This window comes from Cricetulus griseus, chromosome 3 (assembly GCF_003668045.3).
Source record: "Cricetulus griseus strain 17A/GY chromosome 3, alternate assembly CriGri-PICRH-1.0, whole genome shotgun sequence".
In the NCBI taxonomy this organism is placed as follows: domain Eukaryota; kingdom Metazoa; phylum Chordata; class Mammalia; order Rodentia; family Cricetidae; genus Cricetulus; species Cricetulus griseus.
The window spans coordinates 175308641-175330840 of record NC_048596.1 but is presented as its reverse complement, the minus strand read 5'-3'; the positions used below and the strand labels follow the sequence as shown (position 1 = coordinate 175330840).

Genomic DNA, 22200 nt, shown 5'->3' with positions numbered 1-22200 from the left:
GCTAATGGCTTAATGTCAATGGAATAACACCTTAATCTCTTTAGAACATGGCTTGAACCTATTCTTAGAATGAAAAAAGGGTTTATTAGAGAAAAAAGACAATGGCATACAAAAGTTGAAACTATTTAGTTACACTGAAATCTCATTTTTTCCTATAAGACAGATGAGGCTAGCTGCCATGTGTGTCTACTCACTGATGTCACTTTTCAATTCAGTGGAAACAGTTTATCTTTTCTTTTACTTTCTTAAGGAAAAGTACTGTAAAAATACTAAATAAGGAGGAAAATCCTGATGTAACTTAATAGAGCTCATAGCCAAGATGTATAAGATTTTTGTTTCTACCATACACACACACACACACACACACACACACACACACACACACACACACAACACACACCACACACACAGAGAGAGAGAGAGAGAGAGAGAGAGAGAGAGAGAGAGAGGGGGGAGAGGGGGGAGGAGGGGGGGCGGATGGAGAGGGAGAGAGAAAGAGAGAGAGAAAGACTGACAATAAATTATCATTTTTAAGTACAAAGAAGAAAGTTTGTATATATGTGTTTGCATATAAAATGTGTGCACATAACTTCAAAGGCAGACAGCAACTACCAATAACCATACTGATAGATTTGGACTAATTAAACATTGTCAGTGAGCCTGACTCAATGGTTTACCACACTTTTCACTGCAAAAGACAAAGACACTACTGGCAGTCTAAGATAGATTTTTCTCTGTTCTTTTTATGGTCTACAGTGGCAGACTTGCTATTGACATATTTGACACAAGCAGTTTATTTAGTCTTTGATGAACACTTAGTAATAGTATCATTAGCTTGAACACAAAAATATTAAATAGGCATTCTCTGTAATTATTCATTTACCAAAAGAATTATTTTAGAATATAAAATGAATTGGTATTATAAAAATAAATAACTAACAAACAGTACTTTGCTGTTAAGAAACATGAAGTTAAAAATGATAGTTAATTCATTAAAGGGGCTTTTCAGTGATAATATAGAACCATAAAATAATGACATTAAATTGTCCAACTTCTCACGGACAGTTGCAGATTACAAATGCAATTCTGAAAATATTAGAGGCTATTGAAATCATTAGATAAATTCAGTGTGACATCTGAATTCAAACTCCAAACATTGCTCAAAGTCAAGATAAATACAGGAACTATGTAAGCATTTGAGGACTAGGTAGTGTTAGGTCCCTGAAAATAATATATGTCCCCTATATTTTGCAATAAAAATGTCTCATGCTTGAAGGACAAAAACTGAATAAACTTTAATATTATGACCGTGTAAACTATTTTCTCAAAACAAATAAAATATATACAGTGCTGATAATACTAAAAATTCCAAAATGCAAAGGCTAGAACATACCTAGATATACGGCAGGTACTTATATGATAACTTTTATTTCTTCCATTATAAGATTTACAATAATTTCATCAGTAAAATGTTAAATTCTGGATTTTCAATTTCCCTGGAGAGAAAATGAATCAAAACAACTGTGAAGGAGACAAAGTTAGAGTTCTAAAGTTTATTTGCTAAAAACACCATTCTTTCTACATTGCACAAGCTCATGGTCAGAGTAGAAAGCAATACAAGCCTTTAAGGACACAGTCATTTTGATTTAAAGTGTAACCTTTGCAGAATTTTGTTGACTAGACAAAATTGAAATGTCAGTTTTTTGTCTTAGAGACATGTGTTATATGATGTTTTTAGAATTTGCATTCCATTAACACTAGAAAGCCACGTGCTTCTTCTATAAGAAGAGAAGGGATTAATTCCTTAGACAATAAATTAGCAAACTGAAAAGAATATAACATGGGAGGCATTATCTTGTGTCCTATTACTTTCATGAGAGTAATTCCAATTTTTAATTTTAGAACATGCTTCCCAATTAGCTAAAATCAAATTTTAAAGGTTAGCTAGGAAGAAATAGTAAATTCTTAGCATGAGTGCAGTTATTTTGTCTGTTCTTTAAAAGACATTTTTATATATAAAAATGATAATGAATATTTGAATGTTTTAGGGTGTTTTCCTTAATCAATTGTCAAAGCAAGGAGTTTAATATCAAATGCGAGCATATTTGTTCATATTGAAAGCCAAACATGTTTTTCTCATTGTTTGCTAATAAATATTCAGTGCCACAGTAACACAAACAAGTAATTGGCCCTCTCCATTACATTCTGTATAATTTACAACAGATCAAAGATTAGAACATGATACAGTCAGAGTCAAATTGCATTGCATTTATTACTCATAAAAAATCATTGCCTAACCCAACAATATATTTAAGAACCATCTAGACTTTATGTGTGTGTGTTCACACATTTATACATATGTGTTATATTTAGTTTAGAGACACAAGGACTACAGATTACTTATTAAGATCTCTACTATAGGAATTGACCTAGAAATACTGTTATATTTGAAAGTATTTGTGAAAATGACACTACTAAAATAACTCAGTCTTTTTGCCTTATCAAAAAATATACTTAGATTAATTTTAATGAAACACAAGGTTTACACAATATATTACTGTTCATCTCAAATTTTATCTTTTTCATGATTGTTGAGAAGTTCTTTTCAACAAGTGATTTAACTCTGCTCTTGTACTAACTTCTTAATATTGATCTTAATAGACTCATGCTTAGAAAAATGAGTAAGAGCTCAGAATGGGCACTTTCTCCCCACAGTGAACAGACAAATCTGTGTTGTTGTGCAAATTGATTTTCCTTTACATAATGTCTTTTAATAATAATATAAAGCTTACTTCATAAACACAGTCTATATTAATTTACATATGCTCCTTTGTGAGGTAAATTCTAGAAAATGTTGTTTAGAATAAATTTTTTTGCCTTTTTTTTCTTTTTAAGTAGTTATCCACTTGCTGTGCTTCCCCAATACTTTTACAGCAGACTCTGTAATCACCATATAGAAAAGATCCAGTGAAGGGAGATGGAACTAGACATAGAGAGGGAAGTTGAGTTACAAGTTCAAAAAAAAAAAAAAAAACACCCTGAATGCTGATGCTGTTTTTTCCTTCCCATAGGAAACCACAGCCAGATATCCCGAGTGCCTGTTGCTATTAAAGTGCTGGATGTCAATGACAACGCCCCTGAATTCGCAGCAGAATATGAGGCATTTTTATGTGAAAATGGAAAACCCGGCCAAGTAAATATCTCCATGTTGTTAATGCTGAATATGTTTGTATACAACTGTCTGGTACTTAATTAACCTGCATAACTAGTGCATTTGCATTGGTTTGATCTACAAAGTCACAGGCATGAAACTCATCAAAATGGGAACAGAAGGGAATATTTGTCTTTTTCAGATATTAATTCTCTTCCTACTTTTAACAAAATTGGCTCATAAAAGTAGAATGATCTGCTCTCCCATGAACTCAAAGCCAAATCATTGTCTAAAATTCATCAGATATGGGTGACAGCTGGGGATTGTCTTACAGTGCAGGAGCTTGAATCAAACTTCAAATGACAAGATTCAAGTAAATAGTTTGTTGGAGGCATGCATTTCTGTCTTATATTTAAAAGAATAACTCTTCAATGTTGATCCCAGAAAGCCAGTAGTTTATAGGAAGCTTTAGGTAGTGAGTTTTACATCTCTATGCATGTATGCAAATGTATAAGATAGACACCAATATTTAGAAGTGTCCATAAGGCATTTATATGTGTAATAGTGGAACTCATATTGCATAGATAGAGATAATGAAGACAGGAAAATAAAGGACAGAAAATAGAAGTATGAAGCAGAGTAGACAGAAAGACACAAAAGAGGTAAGGACAAAAACAGGAAAGATGGGAGCAAATAAGCGAGGAAGAAAGGAAGGGAAGAATGAAGAGAGGGAGGGATGAAGGAATGGAGGGAGGGAGGGATGGAGGGAGGGCGGGAGGGAGGGAGGGAGAAAAGAAAGTAGGATGTGAGGGTGGGGCATCGAAAGTAAAGTTAAAGGAAAAATTCTACAGAAACCACTATGCTCTGAATGTCAAAATGGAACTAGCCTATGTAAAGTATTGCAAAACCACAAATGTAATAGATTTATTTTAACAAGGTGCTGAAGTACTGTATGTTTAAGAAATTTATCATTTTTCAACTTCCTAATTTATTTCTGGATGGTGACATTTTAATTTAAATAAACAGCAGCTGACAGCATGACACTGGAGTTGTTAATCCAACTATTCTTGTTCCTCATGTGGGTGTTAGGAATTAAACTTACTATTTGCCAAGAAGCTTACCTGACAAGAGTCATATTTTTTTGTCCTAAAGAAAAGAATAGGATTGTAGCTCTCTAGCTTTATTATTTTATTCGATATTGTAAAGGGATGAAGGGTAACCTGCCCATAAAACAGTGGGCAAATTCTTCCAGACTATTCTTGCATATCTAAATGCTTAGGTTCCCACCCACCCCAGTCTACCAAAAAGGAAAGCAAAACAAAAAATAACAAACAAAACAAAACACATATTTCACACACAGCACAGCCAAAGTTCTCATGATAAAAGGCATGATGCTTTAGTAACTAGCCACTGTATTTTTATCAAAACAGTTTTTATTTGCATATTCCAAAATCAGCCTTGCCTCTTAATTTCATGACCTCGAACTGTCAAGCATGAATCATACCTTTCAAGCATCTTCCATTTATGATCCTTATTGGTATAACTCTGTGTGTGTGTGTGTGTGTGTGTGTGTGTGTGTGTGTGTGTGTGTGTGTATGTGTGTGTGCGTGTGAGTGTGCACACATGTGCCTGAATGAACAAATATCAATGATACTAATCATCTAGGTGCTAGATTAATTAAGCATAGAGAATGTGGTCAAAATATGTCAGGTCAAGTTCAAGGATATGGTTGCTACGTGGACCAGAAAAGTTTTAGGATAACACTGCCCCGCCACAGACATGAGCTAGGCATCATGTAGAATCGGTAAAATGCATTAGAATTTAAATAGAACTGCATTGCTCATGCAGAACTCATCACACAAGTTCAGAGTCAATGGCATTGACACTTTACACATTGACCTCAATAGTGATATCGACAGGAATGCTGCTTGGATCTCTAGGAATCTGGAGTTTTTCCCTGTGGAATTTAACTGTTTATAAGTATTTAATGATTTTGTTTCTGCAGTTCTTCTTATCTTCAGAAAAAGAAAAATAATAAAAAACAACACATGCATTGTTTCCTCACCTCTTCTCTGCAACATCAAAATAAAAAGTTGATTCTTTGTTTTATGACTTTTGCAAATCATAATGAATGCTTTATTTGTGAACAAATGTGTTTGCTGTGTGTGTGTCACTGCAGTGTGTCCCATAATGAATGTGTTTTCAGCTTGATTACTGTAGTGTTATTTCCATGAAGGGATCAACCATTGTTTTTCATTGGTTTGGACCATAGATCCGACTGAGTGAGGCATCTGCTCCTGTTTGAACAAGTTCCTCAAACTCTCTAAAACCTTTCTGTCAGCCAGAATTTATATAGGGTTCTTTATATCATTCCTGTCTAACTGATAATGACTGAGAATCTAATTCCTACATTTTATTTTATTCCTATATTTCCCCAAACTTATTATTTTTTAGTAAACTATGTATCGAACACTTACAAAGTTTGAAATACATTCATTACTTTTTCTGTTCCTTCCTTAATTTTTTTTTTTTAGATAATGTCTCAATACATAGCAAAGGATGGGATTGTACTCAGAATGTCACTAACTGTTTTCATATACTTGATCCATTCTGTCTCAGTTACCCCAGTGTTGGGATTCTAAGCATGTACTTTCATATCCAGCTAAAATATGTGCTTAGCCGTCTCTCATAATATCACACAAATGGCTAAATCGTTTTGGAATTACATTGTTCATCCTTAGTGATCGCTATATTATGCAAAGTAAATATTTAAAATTAGTATCACTGTCAGATATCTTAGTACTATTGAATAATTAATATCTGCTGGAAAATAATCTCTGAAAGGTACCAGTGGCTTGTGTACCTATATATACATTTCAGGATAAACGCATAGAGAAACAGTGTCCATGGACTTTTTCACCAGGAAAAATTTAATAATTCAGCAGGGCTAGCTCTTAAAGATATCCAGTATCTGGCCTGGGAGGGCATATGCAAAACAATTTAAAGTACCTCACACAAATGGAATCTAGTATCTAGTCTAGAGAATCTACTGCAACATACTCTTCCAACAGTATTTGATTTCTCTACACACAAGCAAGATAAAAGAAGGCAAAGAGACAAGACCCTTTGCTGTATCTGCATAATCCACTTCACTTTACAATGCATCTTATTAAAAGAGGTGCAGCTGTTCCTTGGAAGAAGCATATTGAGTCACACCATTTCTATGACCTTCTTAAAATTGGAACGCACAAGGCAGAGTTCATAAACTGATTCCTTCAAGAGAGCAACCATCACTGTTACAGGGAAGCAGGAGCCACTGTCCATCACAGAAAATCAACACAAATCCTTTGTTTTAGGGTACTTTTTAATAGTCCTGCTAAATAACTAAATGCTAATGTAATATGTTGGATCACTGTTTATTCTCCTTTAACAACAACCATATCTAAAATATATAGGTAAGTCATCTTATATCACATGATCTCAAGTGGTATACATCTGCAGCCAATCAAGGTCTGATTTTGGTCACATACCAAATAATTGCCTCTGAGTTTCATAGGATACATAGAAAAGATCTCTTCACTTAGGCCAGACTAACGCCCTGGACAAAACTGGGAATGTGAATTGCATTTTAAAAAAGTGTCTGATAGTGTATTTGCTGTTAGGGCTTGGCTAAGCATGAGACATGTAGTGGCATACAATGTCTAAGAATCCGATTTTTATCAACATAGAATTGTCATTCTGCTACATGTACAATAATTTAGAACTTACAGATTTTCAAGAATTTTTTTCAAATACCCAGCACAGAAAGAAGCTAAATAGATCTAAAGATATAAAAATGCATCAATAAAAGTCCTCATATTCTTAAATAAGCTCCGCAGGAACAGAAAACATTGGTCTAAGAGTCAGCCAGAGACTTTCTGAGGACAATGGGGATCTCACTCTAGCGAGAAAAACAGACCAAGTGTACAGAGTCTAATGTCTTCCTTAAGCGTGTTTAACAACTCTACATTCAGAACCAAATATGAGAAAACAACTTAGACCACCAGCAACAGTTGGCCAGAGACTTTCTAGAACTCAATTCTTCATCATTTTTCCTTTACTGGATATTCCTAGGATTTTATTTCAAGTACTAATGTCCTACTTACTACATAGAGATTAATAGAAGCTTAGTCCCCATAGCTCCTTAGCCCAGGGACTAAACCGTTATTCATTTTTGATGTGCATCAAGGTCCCCTGTTTAGTATTTGAAATAGTCAGACAACAAGTTGTTTAAGCTTTTCATTCCTTCATGAAACAGTTAATTTTGTCCCTATAAATGAATGTAATGAATTATAATTTGAGTTTCATTGACATCTGTACTAACAGAGACCTGCTGTTTAGGACCAATCCCTTAGGTTTGATTTATAAGAAGAACAAAACAAAACCAAAAAACTTAAACTTAAAAATTTCATCTATCTCTGGCAACATTTTAGCCATTTAGCATTTATTATAGAATTATCACAGCTCACCAAAACATAGTCACCCATACGTCAGTGTGATATGTAGCATAGTAAATATATAAAAAATAGTAACGGTATTTTAGAATTGTGTTTTAAATTGATTTCATCCAGCAATGACACATATTTCAGAAGTTAATTTCTTACATATTATTGTAGAAACATTTGCTTTAGTCTCAAACAGGAAGTATACATGCAAACCTCTTTTTCATTTATGTATTGGACAATATTAATTATGTATCTATGATGCTCCCATGATTGCAACATCATTTGGGAAAACAATATGAAAAGGCAGAAGCATTCTCATGAAGCCTAATGAGGATCACACTGTAAACAGAATAAAGTTGAATCAAATTATTTAAAAATTTTCAGTTAGAAGGAAACAAAAAATTGAAGCAGGTAACAGAGAAGAATAAGGACATTGCAGGAATCTAAAGTATTGTCAGATACTTGTTTTTATTTTTTTAAATTTGTTTTTGTTTAAAGTGAAACTAAAAAAATGAGAAAAGAATAGGCATGAAGTGGGGCTTCTAACAATCAATTTAAGGCAGTGCACAATCCTCAACAAGATCTGTACTTGAAATCCAAAGATTTCTGTGGGTGAGATAGGAAGCAAGTACTAGATTATCTAAAGTTTCATTTCTAAGTAGTTTGCACTAATATTGTGAGTGTAAACACACATTATAAAGAGGGAAGAGCCCTTAGGAGGCTGTGACTGCCAATCATACTAGTTAGTTCTTTTGCCTCAGATCTTGACAATAGAGACAGAAGCAATCAAAGCTGTTTAAAAAGATGGAAAATAATACATAGAATCATTTAATACATCTTAGACTTCATTGGTTGAGAAATTTGACATTTGCAACCATTGCAAAGTATGGGAGACAAAGATGAAGAAGATTGGCTTTTTTGTTTTCTTCCTTTTTGTCTGAGACGGTGGCTCACAATGCCTAACTGACTGACCTAGAATATGATGAGGAGGCCTGGAACTGTCAGAATTCCACCTGCCTCTGTGTTGGTATTGAAGGCATGCACCACCACATGCTAAGTAGAGATACCATGATGCTAAAGAAATGTTCCAAACTCAGTTCCTGAAAGTGATCAAAACCTTTGCAATTTCTAGAGTCTCATTGTACTTACCCAGGAAGAAGAATTTTAAAATTTTGTGAGTATGTAAAATAATTCTTTGAAGCTGGGCTTTGGTGGCGCACGCCTTTAATCCCAGGACTCGGGAGGCAGAGGCAGGTGGATCTCTGTGAGTTTGAGACCAGCCTGGTCTACAAAAGCTAGTTCTAGGACAGCCTCCAAAGCCACAGAGAAACCCTGTCTTGAAAAAAACAACAACAACAAAAAAAAACAAAAAAACAAAAAAAAACCCAAAAAACAAAAAAAATAACTCTGAAATCTAGCCATGAGAACAATAAGATTTTGAAAACAAATGAGAAACACAAAGGGGAAAACATATATCAACACCTCAGAAAAATTGCGTACTTTATTCAAAAGCACTTTATGAAACCTTGAAAAAAAGAAAGCTTCATAAGAAAAGTAAAGATAATTATCCTTTGACAAACACAGGAAAGAATGAATTCATAATTTTGTTCATTTCTTTTTAAGTTTCTGAGACCTTTTCTAATAAATATAAAGCAACAAATAAAACAAGGGTGTTTGTAACACCTGTGAAACTGTTTTTTTAGGCATTTTAATTTCAACTTTTCTAAGGGAAGTCCTCTTTCCTGATCTATCTGCATACACAAGCAGGAGGCATGGTTGATTTAAACAAGAAGAAACTGATGACCTCAACAGAATAAGTGAAATACTATTTTTCAATTGAATTTGGGTAGAATAAAGATAGTTAATGGTATCCATAAAACTGTACATAGACAAAATGTATTCGGCAAAACCTTGTTAAGGGAGTTATTAAGAGGAGTATGTCTTCCAGAGCACAATTTAAAAATTAATAGCATATATAATAAAACATAATAGAATTTGTGGAGTAAGAACAATGCAAATGTCTGTCATGTTTAAGGTAACCATTTTGTGACTCATAATTAAGGAATGGAAGTTAATTTAAACTTTCATATCTTATGCTACACTAGGGAGGCAGGTATTAGTATATTAAGAAACATATATAAATATGGCTCTTAGTTTTGAGGCAAAGCTTCATGCAGCCTATGTCAGCCTGGAACTCTTTATGTAGGCATAGGTAGCCTTGAAATACAAATTGTCTTGCCTCTACCTTCCAGGTGGGTAGCTGTATATTTAAAAGTTCAACAATTTTTGTAGTGAAATAGAAATATGGGCTGAACATGTCTAATTTAAAAATGCAAGATAAATTTCTCAAAAGTACAAGATACAAACTTCTCAAAATGCCAAGATAAAAGCTTCTCAAAAAACTCAAGTATTTTCATTCTCAAGTATGACATCCTACATAGAAAATTTTACAACTTACCTAAGAGGAAAGGTTACAGTCAAAATGCAATCAGGAGTATAACCTATGGAAAGAGTATGTGCTTGGGATACAGATGCCTTTGGGTTCAGTCTCTGAAACTACATACAAAAGAAAGTATTTTAGAAAAGAGACAAACTAAAATTATATCAAATTGCATATATAGGTATTCATGAAAGAGAAATTAATTTCATTTATAAATCAGAATTCCATATTTAGATGTCTCAGTATAAATATGCAGATATTCCACATTTTGTAAAACACCTTAAATTGAAAATTCTAAAGCACTTTAGACAAAAGGACAAAGAATCTGTATGTATTTTAAAAGTGCAAAAGCCTAAAAGTCAAAATATCCATTATTAGAAACATATTTGTTATGCTTCTTGTTATTATTAAATATTTTGAGGTGTCTTGCATAAGTACAGTACAAACGTTTCCTAAATAAGTCACTACCACGAAATGCAAGCTACTGTTAATTGTTTGAATGATCCTCTGATCATTTATATGTATCATATTTTTGAATGGAGAAGGAAGGAGACAGATCATCTTTTATTATCAATTGTGTGAATTTTTGGATTAGAGTTGTTTTGTTTGAATTTTTTCAAATTGCCTGTTTCTACATAGTGTCTAAATCCTCCAAAGCCCATACAGCATCTGGAAGAACCTCTTGTTTGGTTGCATGTCCTAGCCTTTTTATTATGGTTCCTGATGAGGCTGAGATGATGATCATGAGAAACAGTGCAGTAGTGTTTAAAGATCTAAGGTGAATACTTGATGAATAGTTTTAAACATATTAACTACTCAGTAAGAATTTAGGACAAAGTGAAAATCAGATGAACATAGGTACATGTTTTTTTTTTCATTTTTTCCCAAAATATGGGGAGAAACATGATATTAAAGAAAACAACACTGACTCTAGACATTAATGAGATTTAAGATTAGACACTGTATTAAAAACATGAACTGAGAACAAACTGGAGCCAGGGATATTAAAAAGATGGAGATCATAATGGTCATAGTTCTATGGCCTTCAAGTGATATGATACAATACCTTTCCGCAGAGAAAAACAAGAAGCCTTCCATATTTCTATCAACCAGAAGTAGTAGATGATAGTATTTCTAAAAGAACGTTTCTAAACACAACTTGTGCTATAGCAAAATAATCTTTGAGGTTGGTTGGTGTGTGTGTGCGTGTGTGTGTGTGTGTGTGTGTGTGTGTGTGTGTGTGTGTGTGTGTGTTTGTGTGTATGTGTGTGTGTATTTGTATGTTTTTCTGTGTGTTACTAAATGAGGCTGAACAACACTTAAAGTTCAAGAACACTGACTTAAAATATTTTGTTTACTTTCATTCCCCTTTTATTTTTGAAGGCACGTGATATTCCAAATGGATTATATGTGGTATTTTGGCACGTGTAACTCATTTCTAATTTTAAAATATTTCAAATTTCTACTAGAAGATATAGATAAAATTAATGACTGAAGGGAAGGAACTGCTTGTTAGTCATTACCTTTTAAGAATAAATTATAGGTCTAAGTTAAGTTTAGGAATTAATTTTTCACAGAACAGGCAGGCATTGACATATAAGACTACATGCTATTAAGTTGACCATGGAGAAGAGATAGAGTTGAAATGTGGATTGTGATGTCAAATCTAAGAAGACAATTGGAGTTTACCTATAAATGAAAGCAAACTATTTCAGAATTCATAAAGCTCTATAAAAGATGAAGTGGTTTATTTTTAATATTGATTATTTCTGTAGGAATAAAATATATTATATATGTTGGGTCAGCAAAAGTACACAGGGATAAATAGAGATAGTAAATCCCCAACATATTTAAACATGTCATTCAGGAAACAACAACTACAGTAAGGTGTCAATAAAAATGAGAAATGTGAGATTAAATATGGTGGAAGGGTTATCTTTTTGATAATACATTTATAAGAGATATTGAAATTCCTCATCACCTTCTTGATGTCCTTCCTGTAGCTTGTCAATTTTGCTGTATGTTCTCAAGGACATCTGCCATGTTGAAAGTAAAGGGTGTTTTCATCTATAAAAATGACATAGGAAGTCATTATGTACAAGGAAGAAAAGAAAATCCTGACAAAGACTGGAGGGCTAAACAAATTAGCCCACACATTCTGTCAATAATGTGTAAATGGAACTGTGATTACACCTGGGTCCTTTATCTAGCTTTGATATAATTTTGGGTCATTTTGTAAATGGGGGTGTATATTTCCTTTAATATTTGTAATTCTACGTTTTTTCAGTAAATCATGATTACTTTATTTTCATGAAAAAATATTTTGAGTAAAATCTCTCTTGGAAGATCATTCTTAGGAGTTTTGTTCTATTTGATTATGGATACCATAGATAATCTCATGAAACCCATATGTTTTATTTTCATTTTTGCATGCAAATTAAGAAGAACAAATAATTTTAACTTTGAGTTGAAAAATGTGAGCTAGCTAATGTTTGTTCCCCCATGATCTATCTCTATCCAAGTTACAAATTACTGTTGTATGAAATAGACATTATTCTTTTTGGAATATATATATATTTGGAATATATATATATATCCAGAATAAAACTGGCAACAGTAGAAGAATAGGAAAAAATTAAACAAAATACTGTATTCTACCATCTTACACATACCCTTCTTTACTTGACAACTTCCTTTACATTACCTTCTAATGAAACCACTGTAGGAAAGTTAAGAAGTAAGAATAAAAACTTTTTCTGGGTGACAGTGTGCTTCAGTCGCCTTTTTGTTCATCATTACACAGTATTCTTAGAAACTATGCACAGATACTAATACATATACATATATTTCTATGTATACTTTTGCATCGGAAGCCGTGAAGATTTTAAAAGTGTAACACATTAGCACTTTCTCACTTTGTCTCCAGGTAGAACAGTGATTATATATATTAATTTGTTTGTGAGTTTTACCCTCAGAATCAGTAGGGAGCCATCATATTGTTGAATGCAAGTACATGAGCAATGAAGATACACAGTTCACTTTATAATCTCCAACATCTTAGAAATCTAAGCTTATCTTTACTGAAATGCATATATAGAAAATTAGAAAGTCACTGAACTTTGTGTGAAACTTTTATACCAGTGAGAAGAATGTATCCAGTGTTTAATGAGACATTTAAAGATGAGATATTTGTAATATTTTGATGTGTTGGTAAGCCCCATAAGCTTTACTTCTCATGGAATTACAAGGATTAGCAAGAATGAAAAAAAATAATGTTCCAATCACCACTTATTTATCAACTATCCATTAACTTACTTATGTAATACCTATTATGTAATTGATTGCTACCGCTTGCCAGACATGTTGCAATAGTACAAAGATGGATGTTTAAAGACCTATGGAAAAATTAGTAAGTAAAACTACAATAACTCATTGGTAATGCTATAATTTATCATATGATGCTCATGCTAACTGATCTGTTGTTCAAAAATGTCAAATATTTAAAAATAAAATTTAGTAAGTATTGAAAGAATCCCATACAGATTTAGAAGCATGGATAGCCTAATCTTTTATTAAAACAGAGGTTATTATGGTACATATTATTGAATTTTTCTTTTTAGTTTCTTTCTTTAAAAGGTTCTTTGATGAGTTTCAAGAAATAATATGTCTGGACACTTTAGAATGCAATCATGGCTTTGAAATGCATTTCCTTAATAATACCCTAAATAGTCATTGTTTTCTTTTCAATAGAGAAGCAAAAGGTGTTTTTAGTCTTCATTTAAACTGAATAAATTTCATAAGAAAATACTAAGCCTTAGGTACCCTAATTGCATAGTAAATTCATAGATGGGAAAGACATGCACACTGAAATTTCTGTAATTTCTTTGGACACTTTTATATATTTCCATGATGGAGATTTTAATTATTTTAAATATCAATAGTCACAGAAACTCACAGTAGGAACTTTTGAGAGTTCCATTTGACGTCTCTGTACTTGCCTCTGTAACAAGACTCTCTGGGGTTTCACTCCCTTGAATATATCTGCACTTCTTTTTATTCCACTGTTTAAACTAACTGTATTTAGATGTTATTACATCATTGAAAAATTCAGCCTTCTTAATATGAGTATACTAATAAATGTTATTGACACAATGCCCTCAAATGATCTACCAGCATCAATATTTAGATAAAATGCAGAAGCAGTGATTATCTGTATTAAAATAAAATAAAACATCAATGATAGTTTAACCCAAAATGTTAACTGTGACCAGTTTATGGGATGTGTGGAAAGTCATTTAGATTCACCATTTTAATCACTTTCTTCTCAACACATCACAAACTCAGCATGGCTTGACTCTTACAATAAACCATTACTGCCCTCATGTCTAAAACCCATGAGTAAAACTCTTTTTTGACATGTATTCAAAATGGTTTTCACACTTGAACCTGTAACAGAATCACTTGTGTTATGAAACTTGCATACTCTTATACCCTGCCCTGATACTTTCTGGTTTGGTAGTTCGAGTAAGACACAAGAAATTACATATCTGTTGAGTTCTGGTTGACATAAATAATGGATAAAAGCATGCTTCATTTCCAGTATAATTTTCAGACAAAAATTCTGAGTTGTGATATGGTAAGTAGTTGCATCACTTTACTACAGGCTCAATAAAGTATACATTGCATGCATTCTTTTCATTATGGTGAGTTCACTAATCAAATAACTCTCATGTGGGTAATATCATCAGCACATCTGAACCTTTCATCCACATTATATATAAAAACTATGAATATTAGTACATTATCTGGGTATACCATTGAAACACACTTACTTGTGTCCCCAGATTATCAAGGAACAGTGTCTTCAACTATTGAATTTTTGTGCACTCACATACACAATGAATAGTTTCTCTAACAGTCTAACCTGGTAACAGGTGGTCTTTGAAAAGATTTAGGTAAACAGGTGAAAGGATGGCACAACTGATTCAAAAGAGACCCCATCATCCCTTTGACTTTATTACATGAGATTATCACAGGTGTTTCTACGTAAATGGGTCAGTCTGCACTTGTCTCTTAAATAACTGTATTTACAGTTCTAAGGACTTGTGTGCATTAAACATCTTCTTGCCTTGCCCTTTCTTTCAAATTTATTTTTGACACTCTGACTCCATGTGCTTAAATGCCAAAGCATATATACTGCATGTTTAGCAACAGTATATTATAATGCTTTCTTCTCAAATATTGTTAGATATTGATTCATTCCTTGTTTGATTAACAATAATTTTCTAAGAATCAGAGCATCACATCACCAATAAGTAGCAATGTCCTTAATTATAAAACATCAATAATGATCATTTCATTGGACATTTCAAAACAGTGTTATTAAATTTAAAAATAATATTTGTCCATGAGAAAACACTTTCGGTGTTCTAGGTATAAAAAGAAATTACTCTCTTAAAGAAGGAACACTAAAATAATGTCTTCAATGTGGAAAGTTTTAGTCAAGAAACCTCTCTGATCTGCTTAAGGATAAGTTGCTCTTGCAGCTACTTTATGTCATAGGGTGACTCAAACTGACTCAAATTATAATGAGTTATAGAAAGTAACTAGATACATTTTGTAAAATTTAAACAACATGTAAACCTTAATTTTTAACTTTAATGCATTTCCAAATATATCGTATGGTATGATACAAAGACTCAAAATTACTGAAGTTCAGATACCATAGTTCTCCCATTTGAACAATCATGTCATAAGAATGTCTTGCACAAAAATGATCTTTGTTCTTTTCACTGAAAATTTCAAAGTCAATGAAACATTCATATTCAAATATACACAATATATTTAGAACCATAATTATGTACTCAACATTTTATTATTCTGAGAGCATTTCCTTGTTACCACATTTTTTGCTATTTTGTCTATTATCCCCTTTGCTAACATGAATCATTCATATTGGGATCATATGATACTTACATGCAACAGAAATATAAGCCATATTTTTTAACTGTGTTAGCACTTGTCCAATGTTTCCAATTGAAAGAGCTAATATCATGGAATCATAAGTGAGAATTAAGATAATTCTTTGTCATCCTAGGAAACAGCGTGGCATTACTAATGTAGCTTTTAAAAATGAAAGTAGCACTTTCGGTGTAGGATTCAAAGAGTGTGTGTCTATCTAAACAGTTCTCTGCACAAGAGCAACTCTTCAAATCCCTATTACCTTTTAATCTCTGGATCCAATCAGAAGTGTTGCTTGTATATATTACCCACTAGTTTTAAAAACAACATTCATTATTGGAAGAGAACAGATGTAACTCCTCAGGAAGGTATCTTGTAGGGATAATTGTATAAGGGACACTATCTGGCAGCCACACATCACCTGATGGGTAAAAAGGTGTTGAGAGGATTCAAGGTTAAAGTCTTACCTCCAATTCCATCCAAAAGCCCACTCCAATCACTGTAACAGTTCCAAATCTCATTCTAGATGCCCGTAAATACTCAAATTGGAAAGAAACCTGTAATTGCCCAGTGGAATATTCAAATACACTTAACTTTGCTATTTCAAGCCACAGACATCAAATGGAAACTAAGGTAATGTTCTTAATTTTCATCAACTTCTCACAGCTGAGGTTTTAAAGTGATGGATTCTGCTCAAACCATTCTTGGCACAAACCATCCATGGCAATTTAGAAAGCTGAAAATGAACCTTTGAACCAAAGTACAAGACCACAAAAGGGATATCACTGGCCTATTACAAGCAATGGGAGCCTCCTGAAGTGATCAGAAATGCTGATGACAATTTTATGTTTCAGGTCATTCAAACAGTAAGTGCCATGGACAAAGATGATCCCAAAAATGGACATTATTTCTTGTACAGTCTTCTTCCAGAAATGGTCAACAATCCAAATTTCACCATCAAGAAAAATGAAGGTAAATATGCTAGCTTGTGAAATGGTGTAGGTTAGAAACTGGGAGATGGCATGCAGTTTCTGAGTGCAGATGGAAATTACAATTAAAATATTTTTGTCATGAGTAGCTGAAAGCCATTTTATCAGCAACATAACAAGGTAGTTACATAACTTCCTATACTTAATATTGAAATTATAGATAATAAACATGTTGATGGAAATTAATGGTACCCAGGGAATACCTCGATCACCCTCTTTAATGCTTCCAAGAATACTGAGATCCTGAGATATCTGTCGCAGAATGAAATGGTTTGCACTTGGCAGTTGTTAACTTTTAATTTAATGTTTACTAAATCTTTAGGGAAAGTGTATTCTAATTTTGACTGGTTTGTGGGTTCACAATAGAAGTATTTGTTTTAATCCTGTTCCAATTTTAATAATAGCAAATAGCTCACAAAAACCTTCATGAAGGACATTTCTTATCAGTATTATTTGGGAAGTTAATACAAACAAATTTAATTTTGATGTCTCTGAGTCACAGAGAACATTTAATCTATTTCATTATTTCTTAAGAGTTTTACTTATATGGCTAGTGTTTCTTTTACTGTGCTTTACTGTAAAGCATGGTTGTCTTCAAAAGTCCATTTCAGGTATATATTGATATTTCCTCAGCAACTATATTTTAGAAAAGCAATTTTTAATTTCATTGGCCTCTAATATATTTATCATAGACATAACCATTAGAGTATTAGTATTCTCCATGAATGTTTTCTGGTTTTCTTATAGGCATTCCTTTGTTTTCCAAATGTTCCATATAGAATTTATGTTCAATTAGTGTAAGAAACTTTGGTTCATGATAATAGCATTTTGGAATATTGCTATATCAGTGTGAAGGATGCAAATGGATTTGGAGGAAATTCCATTAGAAAGTAAAATACCATTTTATGTCTTATGTAGAATGTATCTTGGCCTTGCCTTTCACTGAAATGTTACTTAGCTCTTTGGACAGGCTTTCATAAATGTAGATGTGTCACAGGAAAGGAAGAAAGAAGGTCATTGTACAGACATTACTCACCTAGGCTGCTTCCAATGTCATAAACATTTAAATGACAACATTTTTTTCTCCCTCCTTAAAGATGGAGTTTTTTGCATGTTATTCATCCTGATCAGACACTCTTATCCAAGAACATTATTTTTGTTTTCTTATGAAGACAAGAAAGATTCATCTTTTATGGAAATATTGTGTATATGCCTATGCTAAAAGCCTCCTCATAAACACCAGACTTATCTGAGAATTTAGATTAATGTGACCCCTGCTTGTTTTGACCATGAGCTAATTGTTACCTCTATTACTTTTGTGTAAACTACACTATATTCAAAAAGTTTATAAAAAGTAATGTAGGCTCATTCCTTATATCCAGAGAACCTTATTTTTCTTTCTCTTTCCATAATCTGGACTTACATAAGTGTTGGATGAATTAGAAAGTAAATTACTGGATTCCAGAGAGTCTAATTGCAAACTCTTTTTAAAAGGACAATATATCTGAAGAGAAAATGTCATCTAATAATGAACAGATTTCATCTGTTCTCTCTGAATTTTTGGAATTAGTATATAAAAGGCAAAGTAAATGCTGTGTTAAACATTTCAATGACCTTTCAAAGGAGTACTTAAAGTTGCATGGATGGTGTATTTTGTTTTCTAACTAGTAAATAAGTCCCCAAATTTTGGCCTATCTCCTAAGTCTGAAAGAAGACTGACTGTTACAAAACAACTCAGAATAAAAAAGGCATTCCGTGTAATACAACTGTTCCTTTTAAATCATATAGTCATTTGTTTTGCAAATTGTGACTGCAAAATTTGTCTTTCTAATGGTAAATATTTTTAATAAAGAGCAAGGATCTGCTGTTCATATTTATGTCTGGAAAACATCATAAACTAGGACTGTCTTGTAGAACATAAGGCAGTTGTTCACTGTGATGTTGGATTCAGGATCCAAATATTCAGCATTCCCTCATAGGATAAATATGATGCCGAATGCCTTTAGAATAGATATGTAAAGTTTATACACAATTTGCCTTTGCTCAGGTTGTGAATTCATGATCTGCTTCATAGGCTACTACTGCTTTGCTGTATGGCTAGTTACAGTGAAAAAGAAAGAAAACAAGATGTCTTAATAATATACAGAAAAAATAAGATAATCAGAGTTTGTCAATTTTAAAATGTCTGTATAGGTGGATAGATAGTAAATATACACATAGATGGAGAAATGGGAAGTTGGTACATATTTTGCAGATATTTTCAGTGTTAAAGATGGGAGAATGTAAAGTTGATGATGATATTTTTGTTTTGATCTACCGTGATCCCTAATGTTGAAAGCATAAGATAAAATCAAATGCCCTAATCATAGATTAGTCCTTTGTTTCATTCTCAGTCTGTATCTGTAAATGATTGGAAATTAATGCTTCTCAACTGAGATAATCATGATTTGTACATTTAAATCTACAAAAAGAAGACACTTAGAAATTTTGCCATGTCCAATACATTCAAATCCACTCTTGATGCATGAATTACTCTCCCCCTTAATTTGATCTTCTTGAAGGCAGTTGAAAAACTGTGCATTTTCTAAGCAACTTGCAGCCATGTCTTCCAACTCAGAATTATTGTGATCTTTCTTCTTAAATAGATTGGTCCTCATGCAATTTTCACTCCACTAATTCATAATCAAAGACAAAATAAGATAGAAATGAGCTGTCTACTTTATACTACACAGCTGAATGATTTCACAAATAATTCTCCTTCAAGTATATAGGAATAATATTTCTACCATAATAATATGGCCATTTACAATATGGAGGAAGGGAAAAATGAAAGGTCAAACATGAAGAGCCATTTATATTATGGACACTTAAAACGCAGAGTACCTTGAATCTTTTAATTTCATGGAACAGACACTGGGTTCTTCATCTTATAGTTGGCTGAATTTATAAACAGAGTGTTGTTGACCACATTTCAGTACTGTGTTCCATTCTAACTGTGGAAATGGAAAATACCCAATAATCCAGTATAAGAATACAAGGAAGATAAATGGACCTTTTACAGACACTGAAGTACCTTGCTTCCGGGAAATTTGAGGTCTGCAGAATCTGCTTTTCTTCAGGCTAAACACTGTAGGTAAACTAAATTTTTGATAGGAATTGCAACATAACTAGCTGCTGAAAGGGGAACTTTTGTGGCTTGTATTAAAATGTGGAACTGATTTAACATAGGAAAGCAGGAAAATGTGAAGTTCTTTTGTGTGTGTGTGTGTGTGTGTGTGTGTGTGTGTGTGTGTGTGTGTGTGTGTGTTTGGAGAGCCTATGAGGGAAAAATACACAGTGAACTTAAACTTAGTCAGTACTTGGTTATGCTTAAGAAAAACTCTGGAAAAAGAATCAAGTCTCAAATTAAGTTGTTTCCCATCCCACTGGAAGCTTTCTAGTTACCCTTAAATAGTGCTGATAAGACATACACTCAAGGGATTAATCTCAGTGAGGACACTTCAGAACAGTATTATGAAGCCATGGGGCCAAACACAAGCATTACAAAGAAACATGTAAATAAGAGTCTCAATCTGGACAAATAATTTTGATAATGTAAATGACACAAGTGCAGAATATAGCATTAGCTAAATATATATAAAATATTTACTTGTTCTGCTTATAATTCATGCTTTTTTCTAAAGAATTCTCTCCTCACCTGTTGCCCTACTTCAAGTACATATGGTTTACACATTTTATCCTATGAAAATATCCACTGTAAGAATATGCTTTCTATAGGTAAGTTAATGTGAGTATCAGGTCTGTCATCTGTAATACAGGTTAACAGTGCCTAGCTTCCACAGTCCTGTGCTGTGATGAATGTATCTTAACTCAGACTGAGACATCTCTGAGGATGTGGAAAACCACCCATCAATAAACAGGACATGATCTTTTTCTATATGAATATAATTTCTTAATCATTCCTCTACCATACCATTCCAACTAGGCTTCTTTAAAATCTTTTCTTCATAGATTGATTTTCATATACAGAGCAGTGATTTTCCAAGTGATGTCATCCATAAAGACACTTATGCCACTGAAGGACTTCGAAGTAAATCTCCTTACAGTCCCCAAGTGGTTATTTTAGAAAGACAATTACTTACAAAAGAAGAGCCATGAGTAGGAGAAGGGAGAAGGGTCCTGAGGATTTAATGCTGTGTAGAAAAAAATTTTGTCCATATATTTTTAAACATTTTTTAACAAACTGAAGCTGAGTTTCCTCTCCACAGTGACCATTCCCTTTTCAATGAATTGAATCACTTACTATCCTAATACTAAGTTGTGGGAACTATAAAGGATATATTTTGCTTAGATTTCCAACCTTTTTTTAAACCTTTGGTTTCTGTCAGCTAATTTCATACTCTTAATTTTCCCAAATCAAAATTTGTGGCCTAAATCTAAAACAGACATTTCTGATCACAAGCGAACCAGACTGTACATCTTCCTCCCATGGAACCATCCAGAACCCTTTTCTTCTACTCACGATGAGGAAAGTATTCTCTTTCTTCTCTAATTAAGTGAGTTACATGCCTCCAGGCTGAGTTGAGCATTAGTCCTATTTGTTGATTCACAGTTAGTGGATAACTGGTGTGTTCTCTTTCTGACTAGCATAGGCCTCCTTAAGTCTTTACATCATTCAATGATGCTTTAAACTGAGAAAAAGTCTATTATAAATTATGTTTCTTTCCTCAGTGTTCATTACTAGACTTACCATTCTTCAGCAATAGCACATCCATTGTTCCTGCTTTTTTTAGGCAAAATATCTGCATTGTGACTGTGTAAATATGATAATGAATATCCTTTCTTATATTCTACTATGGGGACACTGCACTCATTTTTTTTCTGAGAGAGGGATTCTTTGCGTAGCTTTGGAGCTATTCCTGGAACTCATTCTGTAGACCAGGCTGGCCTACAAATCAGAGATCTGCCTTCCTCATCCTCCTGAGTGTTAGGACTAAATGTGTGCACCACCACTGCCTGGCTACATTGGTCATTTTCAAGATGATAGATAGGCTCTTTTACAATCCTGCTTCCTGAGACTTTTTTTGAAGTAGCTTGTAAAGAAAAATATAGGGGTATGATGAATACTAGCAGCTGTGTAAAGAAAACATGAGAGCTGTTTTTGTTTGTTTGTTT

The 22200-nt window shown here is 33.2% G+C and overlaps 1 protein-coding gene across 4 annotated transcripts in view; it reads left to right on the top strand.

Annotated features, from left to right (window-relative positions):
• The window catches only part of Cdh8 (cadherin 8), a 352592-nt gene that overhangs the window by 274770 nt on the left and 55622 nt on the right, over positions 1–22200 (top strand). For all 4 annotated transcript variants that reach the window (XM_035442610.1, XM_035442608.1, XM_035442609.1 and 1 more), the window contains exons 8-9: positions 3072–3193; positions 16891–17008. In XM_035442610.1, the coding sequence (XP_035298501.1) occupies positions 3072–3193; positions 16891–17008 (240 nt within the window). The remainder of the gene's footprint in view (positions 1–3071; positions 3194–16890; positions 17009–22200) is intronic.